General features: G+C 37.0%; 1 protein-coding gene across 5 annotated transcripts in view; it reads left to right on the top strand.

Annotated features, from left to right (window-relative positions):
* Nucleotides 1-22,805, top strand: part of LOC107749860 (putative sodium-coupled neutral amino acid transporter 10) — a 39,236-nt gene that overhangs the window by 8,397 nt on the left and 8,034 nt on the right. For 3 of the 5 annotated variants that reach the window (XM_016565068.1, XM_016565067.1, XM_016565063.1), the window contains exons 1-11: nt 3,823-4,042; nt 5,033-5,249; nt 5,564-5,681; nt 6,050-6,095; nt 6,170-6,263; nt 7,204-7,347; nt 8,645-8,769; nt 15,673-15,775; nt 18,622-18,804; nt 19,899-20,010; nt 21,538-21,644. In XM_016565068.1, coding sequence (XP_016420554.1) covers nt 5,160-5,249; nt 5,564-5,681; nt 6,050-6,095; nt 6,170-6,263; nt 7,204-7,347; nt 8,645-8,769; nt 15,673-15,775; nt 18,622-18,804; nt 19,899-20,010; nt 21,538-21,644 — 1,122 coding nt within the window. In that variant the 5' untranslated portion in view covers nt 3,823-4,042; nt 5,033-5,159. Of the gene's footprint in view, nt 1-3,822; nt 4,043-5,032; nt 5,250-5,563; nt 5,682-6,049; nt 6,096-6,169; nt 6,264-7,203; nt 7,348-8,644; nt 8,770-10,299; nt 10,425-15,672; nt 15,776-18,621; nt 18,805-19,898; nt 20,011-21,537; nt 21,645-22,805 lie in introns of those variants that run through there. The other 2 variants (XM_016565066.1, XM_016565064.1) reach the window with 2 other exon arrangements.

Raw genomic sequence — 22,805 nt, 5'->3', positions numbered from 1 at the left:
TTTTTCACTCTTTGTTATATTGCAGCCATTTGCTAAAATCATTTAAGTTAATTTTTTTTCCTCATTAATGTATACACAGCACCCCATATTGACAGAAAAACACAGAATTGTTGACATCTTTGCAGATTTATTAAAAAAGAAAAACAGAAATATCACATGGTCCTAAGTATTCAGACCCCTTGCTCAGTATTTAGTAGAAGCACCCTTATTCGGTGTTAGTGTTTTTTGTCAATTATAATTTATTTATTTATTTTGTCACCAGGGTTATGCAAAACTTAAAACTGAAAAATTGGTTTCCTATCTATCTATCTATCTATCTATCTATCCTATAAGCAAATTCATTTGAAAAATATTCTTAATTCAATTCTCAGGTACACATAAAACTTGCATATGCAGAACACAGTTCAAAGGTTTTTCTTCTAAACAGATCTATCTTTATCACTGAGCCTGTATTTAAAACACACCACCATGGATTTGAAATAGATTTGAAACTAATGATTATCCAATAAGCAAATTATTTGATTTAGTAAATCACATTAAAACAGGTAACACTGGAACAAACAAATGCCGACAGGACTGTTTAGAATACTTAAGTAATCGATTAGCGACTGAGCGTTGACAGATTATTGGCACAGGATCAGGTATTCGTTTCTTTTATTGAATTCAGCCCTTATCGTTTCAACCAGGCTCCCATTATAAATAGGTCCGACCTTTGGATGAACGGTAGATTGAGGCATTGCACACAAAAAACATCTTTTGTTCCTTTTATTCACAATTATCAACATAATGGCCATTATCTGCAGCCTTTAGCGATGCTGATGGTTAATAGAGAGGGCTTTAATAGATTTTAGGAGGACAAAGGTAGGCAATGTTTAGCTGCACATGCCAGTCTTTTTGTGTGTAGGGAGAGTCTGCATTAAAAACCTCATTCACAAGGCTGGTTGATGTGTAATTAAATGTGATTACTGCTGCAGTCTGTGTGTGTCCTTTCTGAGGTCACTCGCACACACACAAGTGCTGCAACTCTCCGTCACCAGGTTTCATCCACCTTCCTTGGCTTCCTGAGGAGCCTGTGACTTTCGTGGCTGATGGGAAATTTTGTGCATGCCTGAGCTCACAAAGACTCTCTTTCAGCCGCATACATGCTTGACCTCTCGCAGTTCATCGCCCAGCTTTGTGCTCCCGTGACCTCGCGCTGACCAGGGGTTTCCCCTGGAGGTTAGCGGTTCAACCGGGTGCCTGTGTCTAATTTCTTCCTGGCTACAGAATCTCTCCCCCCCACCACCAAATCTGCCTAGCAATCTGCCCACTGTCTCCCCTTCTGCTGCTCGGGCCTAATTCCAATCTTCAGGGATTAGGTGTGGAGTGACAAGACCCTCTGGCCAATGGGCTGACTTGTCAGTTAGGTTCGAAGGACAGTGGTACACAATAGCCAGACTTTTCCTGTCTCCTTTCTAAAACCAGCCCCCCTAAAACAACACACTAAAATACCCTCCCAGGAGAGCGCATGCCTTATTGGCAGAGGCGGACAGTAACTAAGTACATTTACTTGAGTATTGTACTTAAGTACACTTTTTGAGTATCTGTACTTTACTTGAGTATTATTTTTTCTGGGAATTTATGACTTTAACTTCACTACATTTGAAAGACAAATATTGTACTTTTCACTCCACTACATTTCTATCAAGGTCCTTGAAGTAGAAAGTCGTTTTTTATAAACTTCAATTTAATTATTGTGTACATTTTGATTGTTACTTTTAAAATTATGCTGCTGTTTGTGTGTCTGTGTGTTTTATTGAAATGTTTTAGTTTTCATATAGAAAAATTTATGATGCACGTGTTCTTGACTTTGGAGTAAACATTTATTTTGAATCTTGTGATTAAAGTATATTTCATATAAAATGCCCAGAAGTTTCAAACATTATTTTTAATATCACAAACAGGAAATTACTCGCATAATACGATGAAACGAATAACTGTATAGGTCTACAACTAAATTACACAAGATGTATATAATGTTTATAAAATGCTTAATATGTCATTATAAAATGCATACATACATAAAGTATGAGGTATCGTGTGTAATAAAAGCAAATTACCCCTTAAAAACCGTAAGGTGGCGCTACTCTGTTAAAAAATGTAAGCTCCGCCCCTCACTTCCGGTTCTGTGAATGCGGTTCTGTGGCTGCGGTTCTGCAGCTGGATACTATTGGATTCCGTGGGGCTCCTCTTGCAGATCAACATCCCTTGTTCCTGTTTCCCTTTCCTGCTCAAATCTCCAAATGAAACAACACAGTAGCTGTGTCTCATTTAGAAGGCTGCGCCCTCTGGAGGTCGCATCCTCTGTAGGATGCATATACGAAGTGTCCTCAACCTAGAATTAAACGATACGGCCTTCGTAGGACGGGCGGAAAAGGAAACAGGAAGTATCACGTTGCTATGCCAACACATTTAGAGCATCGTTGTGCTCTCACACTTCTGAAATGAAGGACAATTATTTCTAAATTTGGAAAGTAATTTGAAAAAAAAAATGCTTTTACTTGTTTTATTTTGTTCAATGTTTGAGGAGCTGCAGCGTACGTACAGCAGACATCTGTTAGAGGAAAAAAAGGAGGATATTAAAAACAAAGTTTATCCGTTTTTACTGGGGCGATTTAAGGTAAGTTGTAAATACCACATTGTACATCATAGTGTGTACATCTGCCGGCGCCGGCATTTTTCAAATTAACAACGGTTGTTTACGGCGACGCAAAGAATTGTGGGTTATCTGTAGCAGCGAAGGATACACCTCATGCATCCTCCGAATTCCTGTGAAAGAAGGTCGCATTCGAAGGTCGCATTCAGAGTGTCCTACTTGCTTTTCTGAAATGAGACCCCCTCGATGACGTATGCAGCCTTCGAATGCGACCTCCGGAGGGCGCAGCCTTCTAAATGAGACACAGCATGAGTGTCTCTTTATTCCAAAGATACTACAAGCTAGTCAGTGTATTCAGTAGGTGTAATGTATTGTAAGTTGCTTCAGAGGTATTGCAAGTATTACGTACAACAATAAAAAATATGTGCATTGACATAAAAAAGGAAATTTACTTTTGGTACTTAAGTACTTTTAAAAGCAAGTACTTCTGTACTTTTACTTAAGTAAAAATATGTCTTTACAACTTTTACTTGTAATGGAGTAATGTTTGACCAGCAGTATCTGTACTTTCACTCAAGTAATGGAGTTGAGTACTTTGTCCGCCTCTGCTTATTGGGGAACGCTGGTCCCAACCTCTCTCCTCCAAACACACCAGTACACCAGAACAGAAGCCTCTGTTGCCCATATTCCGTGGGCATTTTTCAAATTAACAACGGTTGTTTACGGCGACGCAAAGAATTGTGGGTTATCTGTAGCAGCGAAGGATACACCTCATGCATCCTCCGAATTCCTGTGAAAGAAGGTCGCATTCGGAGTGTCCTACTTGCTTTTCTGAAATGAGACAGTCTCGATGACGTATGCAGCCTTCGAATGCGACCTGCGGAGGGTGCAGCCTTCTAAATGAGTCACAGCTAGTGATTCGTCTGTGTAGGTGCTGTTGACAGACTGAGCCATTGATATGATCTCTGCATGCATAAATTCTACACCGTGTGTCAAAGTAAAGCATTGCGGGACTCAAAAGATATTGCAGGTGTTAGTTACTTTGAAAACAAAACGAACAAACCATCAACTTCCAATTTCAGCTATATTTGTCAAACAAAAGTGAACTTGACTAACCGTGACAGGCTGTAAGCAGCGTGTAATTCCACTCCTGGCCACTGGAGGCAGCAGGGCGCACTAGTGTCTTTGGTAACGCCACACTGGCAGCGCTGCGCATACTTCCTGGTTACAGATTGGGGGAAACAAGGACATTTTTGCATATTTTCTCTCTAAATATTTGTAGAATCTCCTGTAACTTTATACAGAGGGCACAAATATAACAGTAAGTGTATTTATAATCGTTTTAAAACAGCCATGAACCGATGATCACTTATAAATGAATGGCTGTTGGGAAAAAGTGTGGACGTGGTACGTAAACAAACTTATTTATAACCTACTCATTCTTGATATGGGAAACTTTATAAACGTGTAACTTTATAAACATAAAACAATGTTTACTTATGAGAAATGATAATTGTTTTATTGAATAGCATGTTAATTTAGCTTATTTAATAGTATAGTAGTATACAATAATGACTTCTTCTGGTGTGTATAAAAGTCATATATGCTGTCACATGCACACTGATATTACTCTGATAAATTAAATTTTTGTTTTCAACAGTGTTTCAAAACTAAAAGCAAACACAGCATATTTTCTGTGTCTGCTACATGTAAACACAAGCTGCCGTTTCTGATTTTTGAGTCCCTCAAAAAATCTTCCCACAAATGACCAATCAGTTTGTTCTATGAGTTGTGTAAAAGTACTCAAAAGTGCACCTGACAACACAACTGTTGCCATATGGCAGGAAAACCTAAAACACATTTGACAGCTACACTGAATGTTTGTAATCAGTGCAGCAATTACAGATATGTCGTTTTTAATGTTTTAAGGGAATCAGGTTAGGCGAACATGTCTGTAGACCAACAATAGATAAATATGTTAAATTTGTTCCAGATGTAATTCTGTAATGACCTGCTTTCCTATAGCATGAAAGGAAATCTTCTATATCACTAAAAATCTAGCATCTTTTGTATATTTCAGAGTCTGTTTGGTATAGAGTTTACTAGTATAAATTTGTATTGATTATATAGATTTTTATTTGCTTTGGTTTTCTTTGGTTACTGTTTCCAGAAGCTGTTTGCATATTTTTTTTTTATCTCATAGAGCATACAAAATGAATAAATAAGCTATTTAATTGTTTATTAATGGTTTATATATTGCTGTTTTGTATTAAGCTGTATATTCCTCTTTATATATAAAGCATAACACTAGCAAATGAGTACATTTAAAAAAGTCCCTCAAGTTCAGTAGCGTTGAATGTGATGCTTAACTTTTTATTTTCTTCTGCATCTCCACAGAGCATCATAACGACCAGTTGAAGGACAGCTGCATCAACCTACTTATCTCAATCAAACCTTAGGCCAGTGTGGAAGCACCACACACACCCATCTGGATATTAGAGATCTCAGCTGTCAGAGAGCCAAAATGACTGTGTCAAACTGGGGTCTGATCATGAACGTTGTAAACAGCATCGTGGGTGTGAGTGTCTTGACGATGCCCTTCTGCTTCAAACAGGTAAACGCATGGTTAGAGCTTATGGGAACGTGTGCTGTGTTGTTTTGTATGCTTATAGGAGGATTCCATATGTTGAAATCTGCCATATGGACTTGGAGTTGTTTACACATGACTTTTCTGGTTAATAATCTGTTAACTGAGGGAATGAAGTGAATCAGAAATTGATAAGCTGCCATTTTAGTTGTTCCACTCTATTTTTTACAAGAATCAGTAAAAGCATGTAACATTTACTGGGGCTGGAATATAAATATATAAGACATCTGTATTTGTCCTTTAATTTTTTGAGCCATTTTTCTTTTTCATTCTCTCTGCAGTGTGGAATTGTGTTGGGCACACTGTTGTTGTTCTTCTGTTCGTGGATGACCCACCAGTCCTGCATGTTTCTAGTCCACTCGGCTAGTAACACCAAACGCAGGACTTACGCTGGACTAGGTGAGAGTGACTGAAAGCAGCAGACACACTAAGAGGTTTCATCAGTTTCCATCATGATAATGTTTAAAGCATCCTCAATGTGGATTACAGTGAAATAATTCATTATATTGTTAAATTAGGTGACCAGATTGCAACATCTGTATTTTTCTCATTATGAGTAAGCAAAATAAAACAGAAAAGCCAAGAACCTACAACACATACTAATGTAGACTGAAAGAGCTCCTGCCACAGTAGTATTTGTGATATTAGTGTTATGTTAAAAAATTCTAATCAAACCTTTTTGTGGAAGTGGTAAAAAAAAAAAAAAAACTGTGATTTTACAAGACAATTTTGCAAGAAGCCTTTTTCCTTCCTTTCTCCCTTCCCAGCTTTTCATGCTTATGGAAAACCAGGCAAGGCTCTTGTGGAATTAAGGTAAGATGACTTTGTGGAGATTCAGCTTCTCTTATTGCTTGTATTATTTACTTATATTCTCTCTCTGTTTTCAGCATGATTGGCCTCATGTTGGGGACATGCATTGCTTTCTATGTCGTCATCGCAGATCTGGGGTCCAACTTCTTTGCTCAGCTGCTTGGGCTGGAGGTAAAATATAAGCTTTTAGGTTTTCATGTGAATAAAATTGTTAAATCCTTTTGTTACTCTAACACATTTCTTCCAAATCAATTAATTATAAGCAGTTCTCAGAACTGATCGTTGCCCTTGTTCATAAACCTTCTGAAATGATAAAATCAAAGGCCATTATCTTAAAAAAAAAAAAAAACAGTGCTGAGCTGTGTGTCATGTAACCATAACAAAATTACTTCATACACTTTATATAACTTTAGTGTAGATGAGATCACAGTTTCTGTGTGAAAATGAACTTTTTATCACACCTGCCAGTGACAGGCGAATTGAGAAATTTGACTGGTTATAAATATTTCTTGCTGGCCACAAATCTGTATTTTACTTCTTTTTTTTTTTTTATAATAATTGACATAAAATGTGGATTATTTAGCTTTTTTTTTTTAATTTTTAGCTGTATAATTCTGTCAAACAACATAGCTCATTGTGTCACTTGCAGCATCTAATGCAAGATGAGAGATCCTTTTGTTAAACGAGACCAATCACAAAAACATGACTTGTCATAATAGGGATTTTGTTTCTTGTATTCTTGTTTTGGTTGCTTAGTCGTTACTGAATATTTAACATGTTTTCTGGAGAAAAACAGAAAAACATTAGGCACCTTTGATGAAATGCTGATGGTAAAATAAATAAAAATAAAGAGACTGTCCAAGTGATGAATAAATAAACAGTTTGCCAATTTTTCCTGTACACTAAAATATGACTAATGTTTTCTGTTTTACTATTTGCATAACTATGTGTGTATATATATATATATATATATATATATATATATATATATATATATATATATATATATATATATATATATATATATATATATATATATATATATATATATATATATATATAGATAAATAGATATATTAGCCAACAACTGGTTTTCCTTTTTCTCCTTCAGGTGACGCGTAGCATCCGTATCATGTTACTGATTGCTGTGTCGATGTTCATTGTGTTACCACTCAGCTTGCAAAGAAACATGATGTCATCAATCCAGTCATTTTCAGCCATGGCACTTATCTTCTACACACTCTTCATGTTCACGGTGAGTCGTTCCCCTTTTCACAGTTCCAAACTTTAACCCTGAAAAACGTAATATCAGATCCCATCAGCACACTCTCATTCAGGTGTAGGCAGTTTTTATATATATGCATATATTCACTATATTTGCCATTGGTATGAGGAAGTAATTTGATCTTCTAGCATTTTGAGTATATTAAATCTTATTAAAATATTTTGTAAAGTGTAAGAATGCACTTCAACATGAATTTCAAACACTTCAGATTACAGCTGTTCATTATGGTTGCTTTAAGGTCATGTTTTTCACTTCACTTCAAGTCACTTCAATGATGCTGTGTATTAAGTATGTGTGGAATTCATTTATAGCTTTTTTTTTTTTTAAATGAAATGTTCAAATTTTTTGTTCCTTTTGAAGAGTGTAATGTGGTGATTGGCTGTTCTTTTTGTGAATACAATGTGAATATGCTTCACCATGCCAGCAGACTTTCACTGTTTCTTGTTCTAAATCTGGAAAAGTGTAAAAGTGAAATGCAAGTTCTTGAAGAACTGAAGAGAACCATTACAAAACATTCCGAAACTTTATACTGAGTTAGTGTTGAACGCAGAATGCTGAGCTTATATTGAAAATTTTGATTTTTTTTTTCTGGAATAAGTTTTAGGATTTTGAAAAATGTAAAACAAAAAATGATTAAGACATATTTTAGGTTCTGCAGTATTTCTAGGTTTCTTATTAAATTAGTGAATTTATGATACTGATCAATGTAAACTCCTTCATACAGTAAAAAATGTAAAACAAAGAATGATTAATATATATTTTAGGTTCTGCACTATTTCTAGGTCTCTTATTAAATTTGTGAATTTATTATACTGATCATGTAAACTCCATACAGTCAAGTGTTCCATTGCAGCGCAAGACTCTCTGGAACATTCTAAAATCTGGAGAACTCTGATTTTACACAAACTTGTGAAGTTTTCACTGAAACTACTATGCTGATAACGCAATTTGTAATAAAATTGCAATCAATCAATCAATCAATCAGTCAATCATTAATACAATAGAAGTATTTCTACTAGTCATTGATATTGAAGACTTTAAGGTTCTTTAAGTTTTTTTAGTGTGTTGCACTGAGTGCACAACCTATACAGTTTGTATTCCTTTTATCCATCTCAATGGGGTGTTTTTTTCCCAACCCATTTCTTAGTCTAGCATTTTACCATCTAATTATGTTTTCCCTCTGCCCCCATCTAAACCGCTGCCCCGCCCCCATTCCTGATGCTGACTTCCGACCAACCATCTGACGCTCTGACTTGGCGGCCTATAGATAGTGTTGTCCTCTCTGCGTTACGGAATAATCAGTGGCTCCTGGGTGGAGCAAGTACATCTGTGGCGCTTCAAGGGTGTCATACAGTGTCTGCCAATTATCGCCACCACCTTCTGCTGCCACCCGTAAGTAATCCGCCCCAGAGAACGGACCATACCACTGCCATGGATTCAACTACATTACCCAAAATTCCCTTCCTCCTCTGTCCACCTTCATTCAATCCAAAGCTCTGTTGTTGGTGCCATCCGGTTCAGGGTATTTTTGTGTGAGTGAGTGTGTGAGTTTGTGTCTTGGTGGCAGAATTTATATATGTTGTGTGTCGTCAGCGTTGTTTCAACTTTGGTAATACCCAGCATCCTCTGATATACTCCAGCTGGAATTAAACCCTACGACTGGGTAAACAGATCTGATAGGGTTGGGATTGGTGGTGATTCTGATGGTTTCACGGGCTGGCGCTCTTGATTTTGAAGGGAAAGTGGCAAGCTGCCGCAAATGTTTTCTGCAAACGTGTGCAGCAGTCAGATTTTACCCTTTTCACATGCAGCTGCAAAGTTTTGATGTCCTGTAGAGATGAACTGGCATTGAAAATAATGCGTGGAAGCTGATCAGTAAGATTTGTTTTTCATCCATTAGTTGACAAATGATTTTGTTTTTGATTTTTGTTTATCCCCTTAAAGGAGTAGTTCACCCAAAAATGAAAATAATTTGCTCACTATAATATTGTTCTAAACCCTTATGGTTTTCAAATTAGGCAGTTATTAACTCTCAGTATTTTTTTTTACACTAAGTTATCATATATAGAACCAATCAAAAGTTTGGGGCCAGTTTTTTTTATTACTACTTTTATTCAGCAAGCATGCATTAAATTGACCAAATGTGACCGTAAAGTCAAATAGAGTAAATCTATTTAAAATGCTTTTTATAAACTTTCTATTCATCAAATAATCATGAAAAAATATATCACAGTTTCCACAAGAATATTAAGTAACTTTTTAATATTGATAATAAGAAAGGTTATTTGAGAACCAAATCAACATGTTGGAATGATTTCTGAAGGACCATGTGACACTGAAGACTGGAGTAATGGCTGCTGAAAATTCAGCTTTTTCATCACAGGAATAAATTACATTTTAAAATATATTCATATAGAAAACAGTTATTTTAAATTATTCTAACATTTCCCTAAAATATTTTTACTGTGTTTTTGATCAAATAAATGCAGCCTTGGTGAGCATAAGAGACAACTTATGAGAATATCTTGCCAACTCCAAAATTTTGAATGATAGTGTAGTTTCAGAAGGTTTGGAAACTAATTATATGGATCACTTTTATGATACTTTGATATCAGTGTCTTGTTTTCTGAGCATTTGAAAAGAGTGTCCAGCACATTGTCCATAATGTTTAATTTTGTGTTCCATGCCAAAATAAAGACATACAGGTTTGGAACGACATGAAGGTGAGTAAAAGATGACAGAATTTAAATTTTAGGGTGAACTATCTCTTTAAAAAGATTACAGGTTCTCCATGTACTATTCATTGTCAGTCTAAGGGTCTTATCACAGCATCATCACTGCCCTTCTCGTGGTCTTTTTTTCTCCCTCTGCCCTGTCTTCATGGGATGATCTGTAACCCTCCTGCTCTCCCCTCCACCACAGATGGTGCTCTCCTCCTTCAAACACGGCCTCCTCACTGGCCAGTGGCTGAACAAGGTCATTTACGTTCGGTGGGACGGCGTCTTTCGCTGCATCCCTATCTGTGGCATGGCATTTGCCTGTCAGTCGTAAGTACTCCGCAATCCTTGCACCGCCTCCCTCCTCCTTTCTGACGCCTGAATAAGGCCAGTTAGGTTTAATGTAGGGCTCCATTTTCATGGTACAAAAGGACATCATGGCATTCCTTGAATTCAAGAGCTAATGCACCTAATACAAGTGTGTTTGCCCTGAGAAAATGGAAAACCTTGTTAGTAGACTGATACATTCTGATGGTGCTCAGCTTATGCCGTAACTGTATTCTTTATCCAGTTGAGTGTGGCACTAACCTGCGTGGAATGTCTAACTTTTTGTCTTCTGTGTATAGTTTTTATCCTATTCTTAACACTAACTCTGTTCCTTAAAGGCGTTAATTGACCCAAAAATGAAAAATCTGTGATCATTTAATCAGTCATGTCATTCCAAACCTGTATGATATTCTTTCTTTTATGAAGGTAAAGACCAACATTTAAGTTTTTATTCACTGTTTGTCTTACTTCTGCCATAGCTTTAAAATCTCTTTTGCACATGTGCATATTGAAAACTTGCCATGTCAAAGCGTGTTTGAAGAAAGTCATACAGGTTTGGAATGACAGGTGAGTGAAAAATTAGTTTCTTTTATGAGTGAACTATTCCCAACCATGAAAGGCCTCTTTGCCTTTTTAACGTGTTTGAATAGCTTGGGTTTTCTTAGCAATAATAGGCTGACCCACAAGGTCGTCTTGATTTATTTCATCAGTTGGCAGCTTGTCAGATCTGCATACAGTTGAAATATTAGTGCATTCTGATACAAGCATTAATGATTCATAAACATGGAATGATGAGTTTTTGCACCTTATTATAGTTCATTCATAAAGAACTCATCGTGACCGGATCTTCCCCTGATGAATTCAACCAATGTGCACTGACACAGTCTTTATTTGTATTATGTTTGAACTCTGATATGTTGTGGGAGTACCATAAGCTAATGTTGAACTCATAGTTAGCATTGTTCCAGGTCTTTGATACTGCTTCCCAGACTTGTGACCAGTGTTTATTGACTTTGATAAAGATCTCATTCTTTTTCTCTGTCTTGACCTAATTTCATGTTTCTTTTCTTTCCTTTTCACTAGCTCAAATATACTAACCATGCAGGGAGATTGGTATTCTCAGTGTTTACCAGTTTATGTAATCTCAAATTTGGCCAGGGAGAGTCATTGACACTCTTTCTGTTTCTTATCTTTCACAACATTAACACCATTCACAAATGTCCATTGATCTTCCACTCCCAGTTCCTTCAGCTCTTCTTTTCTCTTTTTTAAGTTTAATTTCTTATTGTGCAAATCATTTCCACTGTAGTTTTACTATATCCACATCATAATACATCAAATCTTTACAATGCATATATGGTTATCGTAGTTTTACTTAGTTGACCTGTCTAATATTATTTGTCAAATTTAAGTTTTTTGTAAACAATTAAACTAAGTACATCCAGGGAAATTAAGTGTATTCATATAATCATATAAACATATTCACATATTCCTTCAAATATATATATATATATTTTGGGGTCGGTAGTATTTTTAAATACTTTTGACATAAGTCTTTAAGTCAAAGCTACAATTATTTGATCAAAAATACAGTAAAACAGTAATATAATCTCAAAAAAAGAAAACAATTTTCTTTTTTAATATATTTTCATTTTCGTTCACATTTTTATTTCTCATTTTATTCCTGTGACAACAAAGCTACATTTTCAGCAGCCACAACTCCAATCTTCCAGTGTCACTTGGTCCTTTAGCCATTTTAATATGCTGATTTGATTAAGAAACATTTCTAATTGTTATAAATGTTTGTAAAATATTCTCAGACAAAAACATCAATTTGTGACAAAAACAATAGCTTTTATCCACACAATTCTCTCAGTTAAATATACATAGAAGGTTCCTTCTATTATCCTTAACATGGTGCTTGTGTTTGTGTCTGTCTGGATATTAATGTGTTTGGAAGTGAATAGAATTGAGGTGTCTGAGTGTGCAGATGCCAGCACAAATGTGTGTGTGTGTTGGAGAGTGAGGGTGTTGGGGTGGAGGAGGTGTCAGTGTTGGATTCTGGTGTGGATGAGGTAATGCGGCTCTTGAAGCTTTCTGTGCCTTCCCCTTTACACACACACACACACACACACACACACACTCACTCACTCTCTCTTTCTCTGAAGGATGATGAGTGATGTTTGGCTGTGCCTTCTTGGCCGGCATTGACATACAATGCCACTTACACCCGATCATTAGAAGAGCGAGACGGCGCGACATGACCTCCGATCCGACCACAAACAGTTCCTGTCAACACCTACATTTACCCATCCATTTACATTTATTACTTTAGTACATTTAGTATGAGCTCTATTTGATGCCAAATTGAATCTTTAGAGAAAAGTTGACCTGGTTGCTCTTTTGACTAAGAACAGATACTGTTCATTGAACAGCAGCATTCTGGGTCCACTGGCGCCCTTATACGGCTCCCGCTTAATGTGTAAATTCCACTATAATGTGTAAACACCATAATGGTGTTATTCCTATCGTAAAATTGTCATGTCAGCTTACACAGCATCAAGTCACTGGTTCACAGCTTTAGGTGTTATGAAGGGATCATTTTAGCAGTATTATAAAATAATTATTATGTCAACACCTGGTAGAGGTGTAGAGAAAGTGCAGTGGGACTGTAGCATCCCTGATCTTCCCCCTCCACACACACTGTAATTTCATCAGGAATAGCTTTTTGGGGTCTTTTCTCTTCATCCATCAGGAATGGCTTTTCTGGGGTCCTTTCTCTCCATTTTATGACACTGAATTCTATATATCTATGTAATTCTAGTTGTCTGTCTGTCTGATTTCAGACATACTAGTTGTAGAATTCTGAATTCTATTTTTCATCCATGTCATGGCTGACAACATGAAAGGTATTGTCATAAAGCTTTTGGAAGCTGAAGGACTATAAAGACTAAAACTTAAAAAGAAGGAAATTATAAAATTAAATTTGTGAGGGAAATACCAGGGCTTGCAAGGCAAGTAAAATCAGATTTTAGACTTTGGTTCTGGGTAAATGGCGCCTCAACAGTGACTTTTTTTCTGCTAGTTGTGTATGAGAATCAACAGTTGGGTGGCAAATGTTGTCAGCAAATAAGTGTTTTCTTGGAGAAACAAAATTAGCATTTTTTTATCCGAATCCTGAGACAATTGTAGAGATTTGTGCAATACAGTATACAAATAAATGTTAGAATGCCAACTTCCATTACATTTTGAATGGCAAACATTCTATCAACGTGTTACCATTCAAAAGTTTGGCATCAGTAAGATTCTTTAAATGTTTTTGAATAAAAAATATTTGATCAAAATACAGTAAAAAACATGAATACTGTAAAATACTACTACAACTTAAAATAACATTTTTCTAATTTAGTATATTTTAAGTGTAATTTATTATGGAAAAGCTGAATTTTCAGAAGCCATTATTCCAGTCTTTGGTGTCACATGATCCTTCAGAAATCATTTGAATCTGCTGATTTGATGCTCTAGAACAGGGCTGTCCAAACTCGGTCCTGGAGGGCCAGTGTCCTGCAGAGTTTAGCTCCAACCCTAATCAAACACACCTGAACCAGATAATCAAGCTCTTATAGGCATACTAGAAACTTCCATTCAGGTGTGTTGAGGCAAGTTTGAGCTAAACTCTGCAGGACACCGGCCCTCCAGGACCGAGTTTGGATACCCCTGCTCTAGAAACATTTCATATAACTATCAATGTTTAAAACAGTTGTACTGGTTAATGTTTTTGTGGAAACCATGATATAGTTTTTATTCTCTGATGAATAGAAAATAAAAAATAGCATAAATGTTTTGTAACATTATAAATGTCTGTCACTTTTGGTCCATTTAATGCTTCCTTGCTGAATAAAAGTATTAATTTGTCTCTTAAAAAATTTTACTAACCCCAAACTTTGTAATGGTAGTCAGTGGGAGATTTTCAAACATCAAACTGAGTTTGAATGGAAAATGAATGCTTCAGCAGTATCAAAACTGTTGTGTTGCTGTGTTTTAATGAATAAGTGAAAAATGAAAAAATAAATACACATAAAATGTAGAAGTCTACATAGACGTCTCTCTCTCTTTCCCACTGCTCTGGTTTTTATTGCGAGTGAGTTCCATCTATGAGACAGACTGGCCTTTGGTCTGAGATCAGGCGTTGGCTTAAAAAACCCAGAACGTGGTACTGTATATATCCTAATAAAAGCAGGAATGGGCTCCGACTGTGTCTACGAGAGCTGTGAGTGGGCTGAGAGCAGGAGAGCCCGAACAAAAGCCCATACTGCCAGAAATTTTATAACATGCTAAAGTCTGACTAGCACTTGTCGCTAATATATAGCCATTGTAAATTCCCCATTTAATGTTTTGCTGGCGTCTGGTTTTATTGGTTGTCCTGATGACAGACATCGATTTTTTTCTGCTCTTTTTGTAGCTGTTTTTTGTTTCTCAGTGATACTGAACCCTTTATCAGTGCTCGTTTCATCCAATTCGACTCTCCCTCCGTCCCACCCTCCCTCCATTTGTCTTTTGTATGTCTGAAATGAGTGATGGCCTTTCTATATTAAATTCCTGCTTCTCTTGCTCTCTTGCATGTTTATGTCTCTAGAGTTCAAACGCACAGTTCAGTATGTCCTTATGCTAAATAATGATTATACTGTGACTGGTCAGTTTGAGTTAACCAATAAATAAGCATTTATGTGATTTCACGTGATGTTATATTTGTTATATTTTGTCATAACGTTACTATAAATCTGAATGCTTTGGGTTTAATGCAAGTCTGTAGACTTTATCTGTGACATGCTGTCGATTATAATATGTTGTCTCTTAGTTTATAAAAACAAAAATCAAGTTTACTTTAAACACATTGGATCAGTCCATTGTAAAAGGGGAGACCTGATATGCACAAGGACACAAGAAATGGACAATTGACAAAATCAAATATTCACCCACAAGAATTACATCAGTTATGTACAGTACAACTAAATTTTCTTCCTCCTAGAACCGTAACCCCTGTTAATGAATGATTAAGACACCTTTACACCTCAAATAACAGACATTTTTGAAAGAGATAATATAAACGTTTTATCAAAATATGAGCTTTTTAAAACATTATGTTTTCAGCAGTAGTAATCGACAGTATGTCATAATTGTAACTTTTATTGACCTACTTTAATGTATGCATCTTGAGCTTGATGTATATAAAAAGCTTTTTCTTCCACAGGCAAGTATTGCCCACTTACGACAGCCTGGATGAGCCCTCGGTGAAGAGAATGAGCACAATATTCACCTCTTCGCTCAACGTGGTCACAACCTTCTACATCACAGTAAGTGTGTGAGACCATTCATTAACTGCTAACTGATAATCAGCAGCTTGTTGAGGCTGATACAATAACCATTCAATTTATTTTTGTGTTTTAACCTTTTCAACTGGAGTGACTAGTTAAATAGCTAATTATTTAGTCACGGGTTTGATATAAAAGCTTAAAATCTTGCCAAAGCAATCTGACCAGCTCTTATCTGCTGCTTTTTAATTTGCTGACAAAAGAGAAAGTGCTCTTTCATAATTATTATAATCATATTTCATAGGAATTAATAAAAATATCTTGCACATCGGATAGTCATGTCATATGACGTATGACATATGTCATAAGTCTTAGGTTTTCCACAAAAATATTGAGCTGTTTTCATTAATAATTGTTAATCTTTTTTAACATTGATAACAATAAGAAATGTTTCTTGAGCACCAAATCAGCATATTAGAATGATTTGTCTGAGGATCATAGTGACACTGAAGACCGGTGCCATCACAGGAATAAATTACATTTTAAAATTTATTAAAATAAAAGTAATTTCAAATTGTAATAATACTTCACTAATACTAATACATTACTGGTTTACTGTATTTATGATCAAACAAATGCAGCCTTAGTGAGCATAAGAGATTTTTTCAAAACTGACCCCAAACATTTTATCCATAGTGTAATTTTTTAATATATATATATATATATACAAACTGTAGTGAGTAGAAAAACGTATAACACTTGTAGCTGCTCTGTCCTTATTGACTCCTGGGAGCATGTGCCGCATACACGGTAAAGAAATGAGGATTCAAGGATGGTAGAGTTGTTGTCTGCTCACGTTCTTACTCTTAGATCCATATCCGGCCCCACAGGTGATTGCCCTTCCCCTGTTGTGGGTGGTGGGTGCACACTGATACCCTGGAATGTCCTCCCGGTTCTCTTTCAGAGCTCAGAGGAACAGAGAGAACTCAGACGATGGGGTCAGAGTGACTGGCATGTTTTTCTGTGACCCACGTGCACCGACACGCTCCATCAACATCAAATGCTGTTTCTCTTTTATTCCTTCATAAATATTTTCAGGGCCACTTTGTGTGGAATGTGATTTAAGACATCGTCAGAATGTTTCTGCTCCCCATTCTCTTCTCTGAAAGCTGGAGTATAAACGTTACCTTGAGAGATAATATTGCTAGTGATTTTTTTTTTTGGGAGTGTTCTTTGTATTCTACTTTTATATTTCATCATCTTTTTGCTTTTTTCTCTTTGAACAAAAGCTGAATTGAATCAGGGGAGGATTTGTAGAATAGAATAGAGAGGGAGATTTGTGGCGGGCTCAAGGACTTCTGCCTGGTGTTGCTACTGAAGGGAACCAGTAGAGAGGGCCTTCAGGGGGCCGACAGACTTTAAAGACCTTTGAAAAGCAGCTTGCTATTTTTCATCACATAAAAACAATATCATTGCACAGTCAGGAGGTGTTGAGAGGTCATCAAAGAGACAAGGAAAGAGACATGGATTTCTGTTGGGCTGCTTCTGTACAATGCCATAAGTAGTATTAGGGCTGTCAAAATGGCTGAAACTAAATTCAACATTTTTTACTTAATTATTACCAAAATTCGAATTATATTCGAATTTAAAATGCATAATTTCAGTTAGGGTGAAGAAAAGCTTTTAGCTTCTCTCCTGAGGCCACAAGAGGGCGCATCGAGCAAAATATTACTAATGCACGTTTATTCAAAGCATAAGATGACATGACTATCTGTGAAAAAAAGTGCATAATGTTTATAAACCAATTATAATTAAGTTGCTTAAACAACTATAAACAAAACAGCATCATGTATGTATGCATAGTTTAATACAAAGGGCCGAAAGCCAATCACACAGAGTACATTTTTCATTTAAAAACACGAGTTGCAGTGGGATGGGGAAAAAACCCGCCATAAAGTCTCGAGATATGTTTTTTCAAAGTTGTACTTGCATTAAGTTTACATGACTTTCTAAACATGCGGCTCTTTTGTGTGAGATGCGAGTGCAACGGTGATAGATATCCCTCTAGAAAATGCGTGAAATATGCGTTCTGTGTGAACGGCTTAGTTTCAGTTTTGACGTAAACAAGATCTTCTCCGCATTGATGTTCTCTTTTCCTGCAATATTTGTAATTAACAACGCAGCAGCGCCGCATCTAGTGGCTTCAACTGGATAGGCTAACAAAAACATAAAATGGAATGACACTTACATCGTCATCTCATCTCGTGCGCCACTGATAAGGCTGCCTACTTAATGCACAACTAAAATTCAAATGCAACATTTTTGCATTCGATTGTGGATTTTTATTTTAAATTCGACGAATATTCGAAATTCGATTTTTTTTTTTGACAGCCCTAAGTAGTATTAGTCCTGATCGTTTCAAACTGGATCAAGTGACCCTGTATGAAATTATATTTGCTTGCTCAGACGTACCACATACTGAAGTGGAAAGTCAATGTAGAAGATTTTTTTCCCTTGTTTGCATCCAAACAAACATTACTTTAGATCTGAGTTGTGATCCAACTTTTTGAATCAAAAAACTGCATTGAATATCTTTAAACAGGGACTGTGCTGAAATGCAAAAAATGTTTTGATGATTTTAAATTTTATATAAAAATTTCTTAAAACAACATTTGTGCTCAGAAAATAATAAAGCAATACTATAACATAACTTCATGATCCAATAAAATCCTGTTGAATAAAACCAAGTCTTGCCTTACATTATTTCTTATCTGATATTTAGGTATTAATTGAAAATGAATGCTGTTTGATTTTGTCTTGAGTATTATGCAGATTTGTCCTTCATAAGACTCAAACGCTTAACTATGCTTTGTACTGTATTCCTCCAGGTGGGGTTCTTCGGTTATGTGAGCTTCACAGATAACATTGCCGGGAACGTACTGATGAACTTTCCATCAAACCTGGTAACGGAAATGATCCGTGTGGGCTTCATGATGTCTGTGGCTGTGGGCTTTCCCATGATGATCCTGCCCTGCAGACAGGCTATCAACACCATGCTATTCGAGCAGCAGGTAACAGTTTTACAAAGACAGAGGTTTTTAAACTTTTTATGCCATGGACCCCCAAATATGCTAGTTTGATTATACAAGTTTCCCTTGAGACGAGCCCCTTCCTAAAATGTATAGATAGCAATATATGTTCGTATATAAAAATCTATTTATACTGTAATATATAATATTATAAACATGTCAAATATTATATTATATTGTAACAATTATTTTTATATTTTTACATTTTTCTACACCATTTTTCTCACTAAACTGCATTTACCATTTACGTTTGAGATCCTGAACACTGTAGACAAGGATTTACCTATAATGAAGTAGAATTGAGACTGTCAAAAGTCCCTGTGATGTGTATTGTGACTGGTTGGAACTGGTTGTACACATCCCCGTTTGTCCACCAATTTAACCCACAAAATATACCCATTTTTTAAACATCCCATAATTCTTGGCCCATGTTTAAAATCATTTACTTGGCACCATCTGGACATTGTCTGGACAAACTCAGGTGTCTCCTTCTTCCTGATGCACATAAACTGCACCAGCTGCAGAAGTATTTTGCTAAATTTAATGGACTCAATAAAGACTTCATTGAGCCTAACATATTTACACAGGGCTGATGTCAGACCCCAAGTCTGGTCTCAGTCAGCATGCATTTGCCTGCTCTGTCCCTCAGTATAGATCCCTTGAGTTCCAAAGTCTCCTTCCACCGCTCAGACACCCGTGATCCAGCCTCCACGGCCAGCAGACTGCTGGGGCACTGAGAGATTCAGGAGGAAATAAAAAGGGCTGGATTGATGACAAAAGGTCCAAATCTCCTCCATAAACCAGCCAAGACATTGGCTCGCTGTCTCACCACCGCTGCCACGCTGAATCAGCTCAAATCACGGCTAGATTCGCGGTCGGGCGAAGGGTTTTATGCTGTCGTTAAATCTGGCATTTTGACAACAGAGCGGAGGGGGTTTATGAAGCTTACATGTCAAACCCAATATCCTTACATGCATTTCACTTGTTCAGCTATAACAGAGGCTTGGAGAGCAACATGTGTGCCTGGAATCTAGTAACAGGTTTGTGAAAGTACTCTGTTTGTCTCTGTTTTTCAGCAAAAGGATGGCACCTTCGCTGCAGGTGGGTATATGCCACCCCTTCGCTTCAAAAGCATCACTCTTTGCATCGTTTTTGGCACCATGTTGGGCGGCATCCTCATTCCTAATGGTAAGTCTGTTTGTGTGCCCGCATATGTTTTACTCTCCCTAATACCCCTATGACGTCATACCCCACTTAATCTCCCCTTTTAAAATATCTCTCCGTCAATCACTCCTTATCCTTCCTCTCTATACTGTCCATTCATTATCAGTGGAACAGGATAATAAAGGTGTGTTTTAGGCAATGGTGGGGTGGGCCATGTTTTATTCATTCTTCATGGAGATTGGCTGTCGCTGGCTTGGGCTCCATTTGGCTCAGTGGGCCCAATTAGACTAATAGAGAAGGGAAGGTGAGACTCGCAGAGACGATTGAATGGGGTAAAGGCGTAGCTCTGTCCTCCATGATGGCTCCGCTGGCCACCGGCGTGTCCTCACGGCCACAAATCCAACCATAGGGAAGCAGACACTGCAGGGCATAAATTTGAGTAAAACAATATGGCTGCTCTCAGGATGAAAAACACCCCCTGGGCCCACTGCCCAGCCTTGCAACACAAATGCAGCGTGGAGGAAGGATGGTAGGAGGCAGATAGAAGGATGAGGGGGGAGCGTGTGATGGAGCGGTCTGGGGAGAAAGACTGATGGAGGATGAATGTGGTGATTCAGGAGATGAGATGGTGTAGATTGCCTGTGCCATTTTTTTCCGGTTTAAACTGCCTCCTCATGCTGGGTCTGAATATAGTGCAGGTTGGAATAGATTTGCACACTTACTTACTGTTTTATTTTGGTTTATATCTTAGAGCAAATAGCCACCTAAGGCTGCAGTGTTACAGTGATTTTTAAAACTGTTAAAATGGTGTTATATGACTTACAGAGTGTCAAGGTAAGTTTAAATATAGGCCTAGTAAAAACAAATCAGATAATATTACCTGTTCATGTTATCAAGTTAGCTCAGGCTTGGGTTTAATAGGAAATGTTTCTTGAGCACCAAATCAGCATATCAGAATGATTTCTGAAGGATCATGTGACACTGAAGACTGGGGTAATGGCTGCTAGAAATTCAGCTTTGCCATGTAATTTATCAAGAATAAATTACATTTTAAAATATATTAAGAATTAAATTGTAAAAACATCTCACAAGATTACAGTTTTACTGTATGATCAAATAAATGCTGCCTACGTGAGCATTAAATACTTTTTTTCAAAAACATTTTTAAAAATCAGACCTCAGTTTTTTTATTTTATTTAGTTTTTAAAAACTACTTTTTATCTTGAAAAATATTCTTCAAACTTTATTTGGATAAAATGATTAACATTTACACTCACATGTATTCAATAACAAGGAAGAGGTTATTTGTTTTTGCTTAATTACATCACCAGACATTTTACAAGTCATTTGGAACTTTTAAGTTTAGAGAGAGTATTATGACCAATGATTGCAAGTAGAAATTTGCTAGCATTAATTGGCAGTGAATGATTATAATTCTCAATTGCATAATTCTGACACCAGTCTATTCTTCCAAGTAATATAGTTCATTAGCCTTACCTTTGTTTTGGTTTTGTACCATAGCAAATAAATATGTTTGTGTGTGTGCCATAGTGGAGACCATCCTGGGTCTGACTGGAGCCACCATGGGCAGTCTGATCTGCTTCATCTGCCCAGCTCTCATCTACAAGAAGATCTTGAAGAATGCCTGGACTGCACAGGTACAGCACACCTCGCTGACGGTCGTTGTTTTACTCACCTACATACATACATTGTAATAATATTTCACAATATTTTATTTATTTATTTATTTAAAAAAAAAAATTTTTTCAAATAAATGCAGCCTTGGTAAGAGACTTTGTCAGAAACAAATCTTACTGACCCCAAAGTTTTGAATGGAAGTGTAGTTCTTTGAAACAAAAAGGGCAAAGAATCTAAAGAGAATGCATAAATTTTGTCTGTTTCTGATGTGATCTGAAAGAAGAAGAATGCACTGGAATTGTCTGTCAGGGAGAAAAGGCAGCTGATCCTCTCTCTTTGTAATGGAGTTTGTCATTAATTTTGATATCCTGCGAGTGCATTGACTTGCTGTGTGGAATCATTCCCACAGTGTGTGTGCTGGCACTGTGCCTCGGGCTGTGCCCCCTCCGTCTCCTGCCCAAATTACAGATGCCTTTACTCTTTCACAACAGAGTGAAAGCAACTGAGGTCTCATCTTAGGTGATGTGTAACCACAATGCTGATGTCATCCTCATCACTTTTATGTTGTGTGGTTTGCGAGCAGCCAACATACTGATGTTCATTGTTCTTTAGTGCCAACTATGCCACACTTCCATGCCTATGAGTCTCTGCCCACAGGGTTACTTCCCAAACACTGGAGTTCACCCAAATGGGTGGCGTTCCTGATATTGGGGCAAGGACCATTTCAAAAGAGCTTCTTGTCATTATGAGCACAACAGATGTTTGTGTTGGCATGAGCGGATGATGCCACTCTGCCATGTCTCATGCCAAGCAGCCTGACATGTCCAGGTCCACCACTGCACAAAGAATAACCTCAGATCAGGGGCAGAGGAACTGGGAGGGGCATACTTTAATAGATTTCATCAGCGTTTGGGGCACCATTAATGTGACTGTAGGACATTATTGTAGATTTGATGCCAGCGACACCCTTGCCAGCTTTGTATATTGAATTTTAAACTAAAATTAAATTTTACTAAAATGAAATGTGCACTGATTCTATGGGAATTTAAACAGTTCTATGAGGGGGTGGGGGAAATTGATTCTATCGTTTATTGATTTGAATCAAATCACAGATTTGTTTTTCAAACAAAAAGGTGAAAGTCAACTGTGAGAGTAGTGTAACACTGGGGCAGTTTAGAGAG

Source organism: Sinocyclocheilus rhinocerous, unplaced genomic scaffold, assembly GCF_001515625.1.
Source record: "Sinocyclocheilus rhinocerous isolate Xijiao unplaced genomic scaffold, SAMN03320098_v1.1 scaffold31, whole genome shotgun sequence".
NCBI classification, from domain to species: domain Eukaryota; kingdom Metazoa; phylum Chordata; class Actinopteri; order Cypriniformes; family Cyprinidae; genus Sinocyclocheilus; species Sinocyclocheilus rhinocerous.
Note: the sequence above shows the minus strand (reverse complement) of the source record. Positions and strands in the feature narration are given on the sequence as shown.